Here is a 14,589-nt window from a genome sequence, read left to right on the forward strand (position 1 = left end):
GGAGTGAGTCCCGGGGAGCCGGTTTACTGCCCCCCTGCTGCTCTGGGGAAAGATAAGGGTATGCCACTATCCCTACCTCTCTGGGAGGTGTCCCCTTGACAGCCACTCCAGGTGGGGGGTGGAGCCACAGTGTGCGGAGGCAGGGCTGTGCAGGTAGTCCCCTGGGGGGGCAGTGTCATGATGTGTCTAGTGTCCCGGGCTGCCTTGATCCAACCCTGCACAGCTCCCTAGCCGCTGAGCTGTTCTGTGCATTTCCTGCCCCCAGTGCAGATGCCGGGAGTCTGACATGCTGGAGCTCTGCCAACCCCTGCAAGTTTCAGACACACTCGAGTTGTCTCATCCAGCTACCTCAGTCTTTCAAATTCCACATCGTCCACCAGGAAATCCCGGGTTTCAACCAGCTTGTGTATCTGCTGCACCAGCTCCTCCTCCCTCTGCTTCTCCTCGTTGGACTTCTCTTTCTCTGTAACACGGGAAACACAAAGCAGATTGTTCTAATGCACTGAAATATAGAAACCTGTGATTCTACCTGTGCTGCAGGCAGGGATGGCTTCTTAGGGTACGTCTGCCCTGCAATGAGAGGTGTGACTGCAACACATGATGTGGACACCCAAGCTGGCTTTGATCTAGCTAGCTTGACTAACAATAGCAGTGCAGCGTTTCTTGTACAGCCTGGGCTGCCTCCCATGCTGCACAATTCCCATTGACTTTCAGTGAAAATCCATAGATTCAAAGATATTAAGGCCAGAATGATCCATTATAATTAGTCTGGTCTCCCGAACCTAACCTCTGCTGGATCTGTCTTTTGAAGCTCTACTGGGAGTCTCACAAGTTCAGTGTTTCTCATGAGATTTGCAGCACATCCTGAGTTGACTCTCTGGATCCAAATTTTGCAAATGGCTCCTGCCTTTATAATGGGGAAACCTGATATCCTCCGGCCCCAGTCTGAACATCCCTCAGTTACAGCATCAGGTTCAAACTCTGAATTGGGACCTACATTTTGTGGATTGAGCCCACTTCTAACCTGAATCAGTCTGCATGTTCCTGCTTTAGAGCCAGACCTGGAGCAGCAGCGACAGGGACTAGAAAGACTCTGGCTTCAAGTCATCCTTGATCTCGAGATGCCCTCCAGGCAGAGAACAAACAGAGTCTTGTAAATGAGCTGAGATGCTGTTCTAGGAGATGAATGTACAGACCCTTCCTGCTTCAGGGATTCAAACATCACAGCACTGCACTCTCTAATGCTCCACTGCAGCTCCTGGGACCTGTCAGATCTGCAGAGTGAGACTTGTGGCTGGAACAAACTTAAGCCTAGACCCTACTGGTTGCGGCCCCAATACAGGGAAACACTTCAGCATGCATTAGGCCCATTCCCATCCAGGAAAGCATAGGATGAAGTGGTTTCCTTAATTGGGACCTGAATTAGGAACTCCTGGCGGGAGCCATTTCCTTAATGACAGTGACGTGACCGGCTCTGCGGTGAAGTTATTCTTACTCGTTATTATTTAAGCACTCACAGCGCGCTGCAGCTGTTTGTATCCTAGAAGACCTGGCTGCTGTCCGAAGAGGATTCAGTCTAAAGAGATGGGCAACACACACAACACGCTGGGAGATGCAGGGGAAGGTCCTGCCTTTGGGCCTAATTCCCCGGGCCAACGAGAGGATTCAGGGGGCCTGGGGCAAAGCGGGGGAGCTGCGGCGCTTGTACTCACCCTGCAGTGGTCCGGGTCTTCGGCGGCATTTTGGTGGCAGGGGGCCCTTCAGTTGCTCCGCATCTTCGGCAGCACTGAAGAGCTCCCTGCCGCCGAAAGCCACTGAAGACCCAGAGTGACTGAAGGGCCCCCGCCGCCGAAGACCCGGACTGCCACCTGGCCAGGGCTTGTGGGGCATTTCGGCAGCCCTTCAGTCACTCTGTGTCTTTGGCAGCACTGAAGGGCCCCCCACCGCCAAAGACCTGGAGCGACTGAAGGGCCCCCCGCCGCCGAAATGCCGGACAAAGACCCGGACCGTCGCCAAGGCAGGGCTCGCACGGCCCGGGGCAAATTGCCCCACTTTCCCCCCCCCCGGGGGCCCTGTTAATTCCCATTTACTTCAATGGGCTTTGGAGACGCCCTTTAGAGAGTGGGGTGTGGCTTAGTCTTGCTTTGTTTCTCCCCCCAGTGCTCTCTTTCCCTCTGTGGAAGGATGGCGCATCTGCCAGAGGTCAAAGTTTTGAGGAAAGATTTGAAAGGGGGAAATCTGAGCACCCGGGGGTTGGTTAAGGAGTTCCAGAAAGCTTGAAGACCAGAGTGAGAGAAGGGGTGAAGCGTGACTTGGCAGAGTGAGGACATCGTTTTAAGGTGCTGCATGATATAGGGAGCAAAGGGCAGAAATTCCTTTCTAAGGAAGTTTTGATTTTCTGGTTGGCTGGTTTTCCTCTTCTCCAAAGAGCACCTGAATGTTGGGTATGTCCACACTGGGGATCTCACCACACTGTCTGGACTGGATCCTCATGCATGTTAAGGCCCTGGTACTGCACTCTGCCAGTGTAAACAGGCCTTAGTGTAAATGAATATAAGGCCCTCTCCTTCCAGCGGATGCACTTATGCCAGTTACCCAGTGAGATGCTTTCTGAAATTGTCAAGCTATGAATATGTATCTGTTAGATGTAACCCTTATTTACAAGGAGACTAGCTCGATTCCCAGTACATACCTGCCACAAGGTGGGGCTCTGGTGGTTCTGTTATCTCCGCCTCTCTGAGCTCAGACTGGACCAGAGGTTTTAGGTATTGAACTACCTATCTCATAGAGCTAGAAGGGACCTGGAAAGGTCATTGAGGCGAGTCAAGCCCCCTGCCTTCACTAGCAGAACCAAATACTGATTTTGCCCCAGATCCCTAAGTGGCCCCCTCAAGGATTGAACTCATAACCCAGGGTTTAGCAGGCCAATGTGCAAACCACTGAGCTATCCCTCCCCCCTGGGCACAGCACCCCCCCAGGACAGAAGGGTGTGTGAAGCTCCTTGCATGTACCAAGCTGCTTGCTGTCTCTAGCCCCCTGTGATTTCTGGCAGGCTTCCTCCATCAGGGCCTGAAGCATTTCCTATGAACCAGCCTGCCATCTGCCCCATCCCCTCGCTGTCAAAAGGCTGATGTTAAATTTCTACTGTGATTTGTGGTAACACACAAAGAAGAGGAAAGTTTTCCCCAGCAACACCAACATCTGATGACGATAGATGCTTGGCCCTGCCTTTAAAGGCCTCATTCCCCTCCCACCACCAATAGAAAACTTCCAAAGGGGCCCTCTACCAAGGGATTCCAAGAATTCTCCTCCTTCCGCTCCTGGGGTGCCATTTGGAGTGGTTGGTGTGAACTAGAAACCCTGCACAATGTGGGAGGGTAGCTGAGCCTGTAACAGACTCGTGTCCTCCGTGGATCGGGCACAGAAGAGGATCCTGTAACCCACGCTCACCAGTGGCTTACAAAAAGATTTGGGTAACAATTTTGATTTCCTTATTTCTTTTCCTTTTCTTGTTTCTCAATACTTCCTTGTTTGAACCAGGACAAGCAGTGGAAGAGGCAAAGAGCCACAGAAAGAGATGATCTGGGGACAATTCCAGCCTAGCTAGGAAAAGAAAGTCCCAGCAACATTGTAAGAAGGGCTGCTTTTATGAAAGAGCCCCAGGCCAACTTTGCAGACCTGAGAGGTTCAGAGTTGGATCCAAATGTCTGGTTGCTCATCTGACTTGATCGCCTGAACCTTTGGAGTCCTACCTGTTACCTAGTAGGAGCACATCCAGGAATAAAGGGCCTGATCAAAAACACTCCCATCGACTTCAAGGGCTTTGGGATCAAGCCACAGAAGCTTTCCAAAGTATCTGGGCCTCACCTGGGAGTGCGATGAGTTTCTGGAGCTCCTTTTTCAGCCGACTGATTTCTTTGCAAAGCTGAATGTCATCCATCCTGCAGAGACACAAACAAAACCACTTAGGGCTGGTCTGCACTACACAGGTCAACGTAAGGCAGCTTATGTCAACCTAATTATGTCAGTGCAGAGACACTGGAACCCTTTTTCACTGAACCAGCACTGGGATACTTCATGCTGTCCAGCCCAAGGGCCAAACGATCGAATTGATTACTTATTGTTTCAATTATTTTCCCCACACACAGACGCGTAGATTAGGCAGCCAGAAGGGACTATTGTGATCATCTAGTCTGACCTCCTGTATCACACAGGCCAGAGGACTTCCCTGAATTAATTTCAGTTTCAACTAGAGCAGATCTTTTAGAAAAACATCCCATCTTGTTTTTAAAATGTCCCGTGGTGGAGAATTTGTCACCCCCCCCCCCCCGGTGAGTTGTTCCAGTGGTTAGTTATGGTCACCGTTAAACATCTGCTCTTTATTTCTAGTCTAAATTTGTCTAGCTTCAACTTCCGGACATTGGCTCTTGTTATACCTCCGTCTGCTAGACTGAGAAGAGCCCTTTGTTATCACACGTTTGTGCCCCATGTAGGTCCTTATGGACTGTGAGCAAGTCACCCCTTAACCTTCTCTTTGTTTAGCTGAACAGATTGAGCTCCCTGAGTCTAACCTTATAAGGCCGGCTTGTATTCGATTCACCTCTTTAGACTCTCCTGCAGAAAGGGCTCAGGCTCAGCATCTATCCACTGTGGAGGTGTCTTAACAGCCTTCACGGCTATGTTTGCTGTGACCTCTAGAACTGAAACTGCAGAACATAGGCACTAACTTTCCAATGTGCCAGGGGGGTGCTTGACCCCTGGCTCTGCCCCAGGCCCTGCCCCCACTTCACCCCTTCTCCCAATGCCCGCCCCCCGCTCCACCTCTTCCCCGCCTCTTCTCGCACCCTCCCCCCAGCACACTGCACCATCGGTCCTCCCCCTCCCTCCCAAAGTCTCCTGCATGCCACAAAACAGCCGATTGCGGCGGGTGGGAGGCGCAAGGAAGGGAGGGGAGGTGCTGATCAGCAGGACTGCCGGCGGGCAGCAAACACTGGGAGGAAGTGGGGAGCTGATGGGGGGCTGCTGGTGGGTGCTCAACACCCACCATTTTTTTCCCCTGGGTGCTTCAGCCCCGGAGCACCCACAGAGTCAGCGCCTATGCTGCAGAAGAATGGCCTTCAGCCAACTGAGTCACCCTCTGTGTGTTGGGAAATGCACAGCCACCATGAGGGAAGGCCCCCTGAGAGTGTCCTCTCCTAAAGCACCTTTTCTGGGCCCTCTATACAGCTGTGCTTGTGTTATGTCTCCCACACATAAGAGAACCCCATATATTCCTGTCACTGTGACTCTTATTTCAAATTAAGGAAAACAACAAAGAAAGAACAAACAAGGTTGTTATAAAATTGAAAGATGGAGACATCACAGCAACTCACTGTGTGACATTCTGCACCTGACCTGAACCACAAACGCCAGCTGCCTCACAGCTGTCCCTGCAGCAGGCAGACTCCTCTACTGTGCAAGGTGCAGTGCACAGAAGCCAGAAAAGTAACGTATCTTTTCAGTTGCCTAGCTACACACAGTTCTCAGTTCTCAGGCTCTTCATTTAATAGCTATAAAACAAACTAAACAAAGCAATAACCGCTAATGAAGAATCAATAACCAAGCATTGGCAGTGGAAGACTAGAAATAAAAAGTTTCAGCTGCTTCTTGAAGACCAGCAGCAGGTCAGATCCTAAGCCTCATGCTGGACTCAGGAAGTGGGGATCCCAGCATCCAGCAGGAGCCAAATGACTTTGTGGAGAAGGGGGCTGGAGGTCGTAGGGGAAAGCCAGTGCTCCTGTAGCTCTGCACTGTAAGTCTGTGCGGGATGGACGTGGGCATATGACTGTTGCATTGTTGTATGGGATGGTACCTGGATGACTGTAGTGGGTTAAATCAGTAGGACTCTTGGGAAGCAAACAGGAAGGCAAAACAAAGACTCAAGATGAGCCATCCCCTCCCAGCAAAGACTGAGGGGGGTGATGCGAGACGATGGGGAAGCAATTGGCCTGGATAAGGCTGGCTCGAGCTCCCATGATGGAACTCACCAAGCTGGCTTTGGGCAGCAGGGCCTCAGCCCAGGCAACTGACAGTGGAAGGACTTCAGGCTGGATAAGAAGAGACTCATGCTATAGGGTCGGGGGAGCTGTTCAGGGCACCAGACTGACCCACACAGATGGGGTGTCTGAAGAAGTCAGGCCTTGCTAGGCTTCTGGCCAGAGGATGGGAAGCCATTAGGTAAGACAGACATGCATGTAGATCTTTTGCTGTTTTAAAACCTGTCTTCTCATGTTATGCTTTGCTCCTACTGTTAAGAGTAAACAATACGGTGGTGTAAGCAGGCTGACCGGTCACCGGATTCACCACTGGTCACAGACTCCCTAAGAGAAGAACCACAGATGCAAAACCCAGCTGGATTTGCTGACTAAGAATGGCTGATCCACAGGGTCTCCTAGCATGGGGCCTGGTCTGACACTGGGAGAATCGCATGATTCCAGCCCAGGAGAGGTAAAGTCCCAATGCCTGATACCTGTGGGGGTGCACTCAGAGACCAGTGAGAGGACAGAGATGCAGCTAGACTTGAAACCATGATACTGTGTGTTGTACTAATTTCAAGGAGCAAAAGAGTTAAAGGTGTTTCTAAACTCTTTCGCTGTCCAACATTAGAACAGTGATACAGAGGCTTTGGTTTTTCTCAGTTCTTTGGCAAACACTCAAAAGCATTCATTGTGAAATTGAAAAATTATGGATCAACCACAAGAAAGAACAAGAAATTAAAACGAGAATTTATATTAAAACTGATACTGAATGATTGTTTGTTTTGCACAATCAAAACCTGTCAAGTGTTTCTCCTCTTGGAGGCAAAATATCAGCGTCTTTTATTTTCAGAACAACCTTCATTTGTTGAAAAGGAAAGTGGGTTAATTTTAGATTCAGTCCTGCCTGATGGGTGAAAGGTATTTACTTCTCCTGTCTCTAACAGAGACACTCACACAAAAGGTGAAGGAGAGGTAGGATAGAAAATGTGGGGGAAATACAGCTTTTGTTGATGTCTTTGGAACACTGGATGGCAGGTCAGTCACGAATGGATGCTTTGGCTGGCAGATCAACCGCAGCACCTGTTGCTTGGTCCCTGGCTCCCCTTCAGGTCAGGGATGTCATCGCGTTGGGTATTTTTTCTCCTTAGACAAGGCAGGATTATGGTCGTCTCATCTTGCTGTGCTGATGCAATGCGGCTGATTTCAGGATTGGATGGAAAGTCGAGAGAATGAGAGACAGGATAGGAGGAAGGAAGGAGCATGAAAAGCAGCCCAAAAGCAAGGGAACAGAACTGGCTCTTACATGACTCTGCAGTGCTGGCAATTAGGTATCCCCACTGATGGGCTGAGGACAGGCTGTCATGATGATGTGTTGATTTTCAGAACTTGTGAACGAAAAACATCCCCAGTCAGAGGAAGAAAGCCTTTCAGTCTGGTCTGTTCCTTCTGTCCTGGGGTCAGAGAAGATGAGTGGAGATGCCAGCTGGGACGGGAGATGGAAGATGAAAATGTGTTTTTTTCAGTCTCTTTTCAAGAAAACCAGAAAAGGGAAAAGTGGACAGCATAGCTCAGCCCCTCAGTATTTTGTCCATCATGCCAATTTTGGTCCATTAACTTCTGGTTCCACGTCTTCTGCTTTTACCAAGCGTGATTTCAACAGTTCTTGAACAATATCGGCAGGCTCTTTTTGTTTGCATTAATCCAGCTTCTCTGTCTGTCTCTTGCATTGTTCATAATATCCATTTATTAAAAACAGCCTGACCATATTTTCCATGGTTGATTTCCAAACAAGCAAAAAGTTTTAGATTATTGGGACATCTTATGAACTTGCACACATTTTTTACATTTAAGATTACAATTGGGGTGAATTTTAAAGTCCAATAATCACAACAGTGCTCCTCCAGCGCTCCCAGTTCTGCTTTCTCAAGACTACATCTCTTCATTGCCATATCCACAGCCCACAGAAATCAATGGGAGTCTTTTCGTTTATTTCAATTGGCCCTTGCATCAGGCCCTCTCTGTCCCAATGGTGTTTCTAAGGCATCTAAGCTCCATGGCATCTAAGTCCATGAGTTGGAGACTTTCACTGTACATTTATTTGTATGGATTTTTCAAATCTGCAACTATAGATCTATACTGGAAAATGTGAATCTTTCTTGCAGTGCTTTCAAATGACAGAGCAGTAACTCTTCTGATTGGCATGTGACTCGTGGTTCGGGGTCGGGACGCAGGCCTGGGAGTCAGGTGTCTTGATTCTGTTTCCTAGGTCTGTGACTGGCAGTTTGTTACCTTGGCCCAATCACTTAGTTTCTCTGTACCTCAGTTTCCACACCTGAGGCGTTGAAACCGAGCAGCATCTAATTTCCTCCATGATTTGCATGTAAAGGGCTGTCCCAAACAGTACAATGTGTTTTTCATTGTTATAATAACAAATTAAGGAATAGCAAGTTACGGTTCATTTGGAGCCCAGCTCCTCTGGGAATTTCCTTGGCCAAGCAGCAGTGATGCTGGCTGCATATATATTTGGCTGGGTTTCCATGCCGATGGGAAGATGTGCTTCCAAAGACATTTCCCTTTAATTAAGAACTAGTTGATGGATTTTGACAATTAGAGGGTTAGTTCTAATTCTGCACTGAACTCTTGCTGAGTGACAGTGGAATTCCCCAGGGTTGGTTAGTTCCATATTCACAGACCTTCAGGCCTGATTTCCCATCAGAGCAGCTGGCAGGTTTTTTCTTGCATAGCTCCATCTGCCATATGATCAGTTCTTTCTCTGAGGCCAGACTGGGCGCAGCATCAGAGGCGGTGATTGCAGAGGAATGGGAGAGCTGTGGAACAGGGAGGGGTGGCATTCTGGTGTGACAAGTGTCACAACACACATGCACACCAGGGACTGGATTGTGCGCCTTGTTCCTGGGGTGCCTCAAGGAGCAGGTCCCTTCCCCCACAGGCCACTGCATAGCTTGGTTCTTGTGCTCTTGATGCATGTGGCCCCGAGTCGCCCTGTGCTGACGAAGGGACTAGAAAGCCCGCTACAGGCAGGGAGGGGTTGCTCAAACTTTGAGCAGAGAACAACTCCGTCGGCAGAAGGAATGCAGTGCTGTGTGCTGGGCGACCCCAGGACCAGATATGGTTCTACTCTAACAGAAGCCGTCACTGTATATCCCCCCAGGGCCCCCAGCCTTGCCAGCCAGGCAGTTGCTCATAGCCACAATCTATCACTATGGCCAGATGGCCAGTTTGGTTAGCAGAAGAGCTGACTCAGCCACAGGGCGGCTCTAGGCACCAGCGCTCCAAGCATGTGCTTGGGGCGGCACTTTCCAAGGGGCGGCGCTCCGGCTCCTTTTTTCTTTTTGCTTGGGGCACAAAAAGCCGGGAGCCGGCCCTGAGCGGAGGTGAGCTGCGGCGGTGGGGGGTGCTGGGAGGGCTGCAGGAAGTAACCCTGGGGGAGGGCAGGGGAACTGCTCCCCCCCAGCTCACCTCCGCTCCACTGCCGCATGCTCCCCTGAGTGCGCCGCCACTCCGCTTCTCCCCCCTGCCTGGGAGGGAGGGGTAGGAGGGGAAATGCTGCACACCCGGGGGGGGGCAGGGGCAGGGATTTGGGGAAGGGGTTGGAATAGGGCAGGGAAGGGGCGGAGTTGGGGCGGGGCCAGGGGGCACGGGAAAATTTTTTTTGCTTGGGGTGGCAAAAAACTTGGAGCCAGCCCTGCTCAGACATTCACTTGGGAGGTGAATGGAGCCGAGCTGCCTCCACACTGGGGTTGGGGGTTTTCGCTTGTTTGGGGTATTTTAAAAAATTGTATCCATGTCCCTGCACTACGTCCTCGCTTCATGCAGGACAAGAAATGAACATATCCAGGTATAATGGTGATGCTTCTCTTGGGGTACCCAGAACTGTGAGCCACTGTCTTACCCCTCTCGGCCTCCGCAAGGAAGAGCTTTGCTTAGTTATTAAGTACATAGTACACACACCAGCCTATTAGGTTAGCTGGGAACTCACTCTCCAGTTTATACATTTTGTAATTAAACAAGAATCGGTCTATTCGGAAAGAAGAGAGATGTAAGGGATAATAGATACAGGTGAAAGAGAGAGAGATGGTTACAAGTAACAACTAAAACAATTTCAGCAAGTTACCGTCTCTGTCTAAGCAGGTTTCTCACTTATAGTCAGTTTACAGCTACTTTTGTCTCCCAGGCCAAGAGGATCCACTTTTCATGAACTCAAAGGGGGCTGCTCCCCTTTGTACGATAGGTAATGGATGACTCAAATGTCTCTTTGCCCCCCTTAATATGACTCCAAAGTTCACTGGTTCTGTTTCAAGAGCCAGGAAGGCTTCCTGGGGGTGCAGACTCCATCCCCTCTTGAGGCTGTTAAGCATTCATCTCCCCCATTTTCTAGCTTGCTGGTTGTGTTTACCTCATATGTCCTCTGAGCTCAAGCTGCTCAGATAGGTAAACAGAAATTCCTTTGTCTAGGTCAGGCTGGGCTTTATACGCTGCCTGCCAAACACATTTTAAGAACATCTATAACTCTTTGTGCACACCCTGGACGTATGTCACGCAAGTGTGCATAGGATACTTTACATAAGACCTTTTACATCCAGATTATGAGAACAGTGAGTTGGGGCCCTGAACGTGTCAGGCCTGATGTGAGTTATGGTCTGGTGTGCCCTCTACCAGTTGGCACTGAGGGGCTCCCGGGGACATAATGAACTACATGGTATTGCTGACCTGGCCAGCATTTGGAATAATTGCTAGTAACAGTATGGTGTGGCTGCTGTTCTGCTGCCATTATTTCTACTGTGCTGTTGGTATGCCTGGCATTTCACTGACACTTGAAGAGTAGATACAAGCCCAAACTAAAACTCATGATCTGAAGACACACAGCCTTTGGGCAACCTTTAGAGGTCAGACTAGATGATCACAGTGGTCCCTTCTGGCCTAGCAATCTCTGAATCCAGGTCTAAAGTTTGACGCTAGTGCCCGTCTGTAAGAAAGCAGTCCTTGCGAGGTTCATGCCCCAAGAAGCATACAATTTAAGGCCCTTATCCTCAGAAGTGCTAAGCACCTGCAATTCCTGTTCATTTAACAAGTCCACCATCACCTCAGAGACACTTGTCACCAGGGCCCATCTCTGCCTCAGAGACACCTGAGGCCTGGGCCCACCTCTACCTCAAAGTCCCCTTGCACTGGGGCCCACCTCAGAGACCATCATGACCGGGACCCACCTCTTCTGCAGCTACACCCAGGTCAGGGCCAGAGCCCACCTCATAAACACCTGAGTTGGGGACCCAACTTGACACAGAGCAACCTGAACCTGGGACTCGCCCCGTCCTCCACGGCTTTGCTCAAACTGGGCAGATGATGTGCGTTAGAAAACTTGGTAACTAAAATATTTTAATTAGCAGGATGTTAACCAACACCTAGGATAGCCAATCCAGTCCAGGTAGCTGCCTTTGTCTGCACTACGAAGGTGAGTGATGTTAAACGGTGCTAATAAAAGGGTGTTAGCTGACACATTTACTAACACAGCTCATTTTCCCAGTCTAGACAAAACCTGAGCATTGTACATTTTGCAACGCCCTACTGATGCCGTAGAATGCTGTCATGGTTTGGACTCACTGGAATATGCTCAAGCCCATTAGATGTTTTGCAAGTCCCCCAGAAAAGCCTTTAATCTGTGAGAATGCTGTTGGCATTTCTAGGTATCCAGTCCCAGCGCTCTGACTGACAAGCAGCTGTATAGATTCCGCTACTTATTAGCTTGTGCTGCCTTCAACTGATATGTCTTTAGTTCACTTTAAAGTGTGGGTTGCTAAGCATCCATTCTGCAGTTCAAACAATCCTGTCGGCTGTGATTCACCATCCTTCACCCCTTTGGGAATAAATCGTGTTTGGACAGAGCTGCCTGAAGCTGCAGCATTGTCGGCAGAGCAGAGAACACCAAAATATTAATTAGGGAAGGGAAAATAAATAAATAGAAAGGAGAAGAGCACTAGTGCTGCTGCTACAGTGACAGGGAGCTGCACGGCTCTGCTGTACAAGCAAAATATACCAGCGGCAGGAAATATATATATTTCCTCTGGACTCCATCATCTTCTGCTGAGTCCAGCAGCTCGTTGATTTATTTGGATGGCAACAAGCTCAAAGCAAATAATGCAGGGGGGGAGGGAGTTGTTTGTTTTAAAGACTATTCTCCAGCTGCTGTGCTAGCCATTGACTAGCTGCAGAGGTGCTAATTTCAGAATTGTGCATAGGTTGAGCAGGAAGCCAGTTCTCTAGCATCTCTCCATCTCATCCCACTCATTTACGTACTAGCTAAGCATAGAATTCGGGTTGCATGAAAAAAACCTTTGCATTGCCATGACCGCTTAATGATGATAGGTGCCTTCAAAGTACTATCAATAGATCAAAATGCACAAAACAGAATAGCTGCTAGGCTAGGGAAAACCAAAGAAACAGACCACTGGAGGTGGGAGTGGGAAGGAGGACATTGCACAGAGCTACCTCAACATAGGAACTGCCAGAATGGATCAGATCTGGGGTCCATCTAGCCCAGCAGCCTGTCTCCAACAGAGAACAGAACCAGATGCTTCAGAGGCAGGTGCAGGGTAGTAGGCAGATACAGGATAACCTGCCTCCAGGGAAAATTTATTCCAGCCCCCTTAGAAATTAGTTTGTGCCCTGAATCTGGTGTGTATATACCCCTTCTAAAATTCTTGTTTTTATTATTCCTTACTACCAAAACCATTCTCACTATTTATATACATTCCTGTGTTTGAATCCTGCTAAGCTAAGGCCTGGTCTGCACTAGGAAATTAGGTTGGTATAACTGCATCACTCAGGGGTGTGAAAAATCCGAGCGACATAGTTAAGCCAACCCTAACCCCCGGTGTAGACAGCACTAGGTCAACAGGAGAATTCTCTCATCGGCCTAGCTTCTGCCTCTCGGGGAGGTGAAGTAGCTACGCTGACAGGAGAAGCCCTCCGGTTGGCATAAGTAGCATCTTCAGTGAAGTGCTACAGTGGCACCACTGCAGCGTTTTAAGTGTTAATTCTTATTTCTCTACCCCTCGCCCTCCTTTCCTGTATTTCCCCAGGCCTCATTGTTTGCTTTCCACTCCTTGTCACATTGTAACTTTTATTTAGGTTGCAAGCTGTGGTGCCAGATGGCAAAAGGGGTCACTGTTCTTTACAAGCAACTTTTGGCTCAGACCCGACAAACTCACTACAACCAATACACCGCTTGTGTGGTATTTATCCACGAAGGGTAGCATGTGAGGGCTCTGCTGAACGCTATATTTTTCATTGCAAAACAGGATGAAAAGCTGAAATTTCAAAAGTTTCCTTGGTACAGAAATTCTGAAGTATTTTGATTCAGAAATGTCAAAATGTGTCGTTCCGACATTTTTGACTTAAATGTAACATTTTGGCATTGCAAGAATCAAGGTGTTTCATTTGGGTTTGTTGAAACAACCCAAAAGGTTTCATTTTCAGTCAGGTCAAGATTAAACTCCATCTTTGTATGGTGATGCATCATGAGTGTCACATGAGTCTGGAGCCTTATGGGAGTTGTCAGGACCCCAATGCCTCCAGTTTTCCCTATGGGCCAGCCCCCCCAGTCAGACTACAAATCCCATAATGCACCCAGAGTCATGTGATACCAATCATTCACCACGCAAGTCTGTCAGAATGCAATCAGCACATAGCCCTATGGGAGATGTAGCCCTCCAGGGAGCCTGGCCCATAGGAGAGAATGGGGGCCAGAATTACAACTCCCATGAGACAATGTACCATGAACAGTAAAATGCAATTTAAAGTTTCATTAAACTTGATTAGAAACTAAATGTTTTGGGTCCATTCAAAAATTGAAATATTCTGATTTGGGTCAAACCAACCCAAAATGAAAAAAATCATTTGGATTTCATAATTTTTCAGCAAAATCAAAATTTTTCTGTGGAATATTTTGGCTTTGCAGAAATTGCGTTCTCCACCAGAAAATCATTCTATCAGAAAAGTCCCACCAGCTCTAGTTACACATGCACGGTAGTGCGGTCCTGCTGAACGTCCCACAGGAAATTCTGTGTCTGAACCAGGAACAGAGCCTAGCTCTTCTGGGTCCCAGTCCAGTGGCTTAAACACAGAGAACAGCTGTTGGCTTTTTGCAACCCTCTGACTCATTCACTGACCATCCTGTGCCATGAATGAATAAGGACTCCTGTAGAATAAATAGCACACAGTCATGCAATGAAAGACCTTAGGTAGGATTCAAAAGAACCTTAAGTGACTTGAGAGCTGAAGTTCCATTGACTTGCCATAAGTGTTGTGCTTCTAAGTCACTTATGCACTTTTGAAAATCCAACCTTATATCATAACACACAAGCACAAATAAGTCAAACGAACAAGTTGAACAGGCAACCTTCATTCTGGCACTCCCTAACTTTGGAGTGTTTGAGGGTACAATCTTAACATGCTTTAATGGAGTTTTTTGTTTGTAATTTCCTATGTTTTTTAAAAAAGAGAACTGAAAAACAAAACCACAGAGGGTGGCATTGTCAAAAGCACTAGGGGA

The 14,589-nt window shown here is 48.5% G+C and overlaps 1 protein-coding gene across 2 annotated transcripts in view; it reads right to left on the reverse strand.

The window, feature by feature from the left end:
* Positions 1-14,589, reverse strand: part of LOC123347057 (bMERB domain-containing protein 1-like) — a 55,412-nt gene that overhangs the window by 9,770 nt on the left and 31,053 nt on the right. For both annotated transcript variants that reach the window (XM_044984496.1, XM_044984497.1), the window contains exons 3-4: positions 3,868-3,941; positions 349-463 (exon numbers count right to left, since the gene is read on the reverse strand). In XM_044984496.1, coding sequence (XP_044840431.1) covers positions 349-463; positions 3,868-3,941 — 189 coding nt within the window. The remainder of the gene's footprint in view (positions 1-348; positions 464-3,867; positions 3,942-14,589) is intronic.

The sequence above is a fragment of the Mauremys mutica genome, chromosome 12, assembly GCF_020497125.1.
Source record: "Mauremys mutica isolate MM-2020 ecotype Southern chromosome 12, ASM2049712v1, whole genome shotgun sequence".
NCBI lineage: Eukaryota > Metazoa > Chordata > Testudines > Geoemydidae > Mauremys > Mauremys mutica.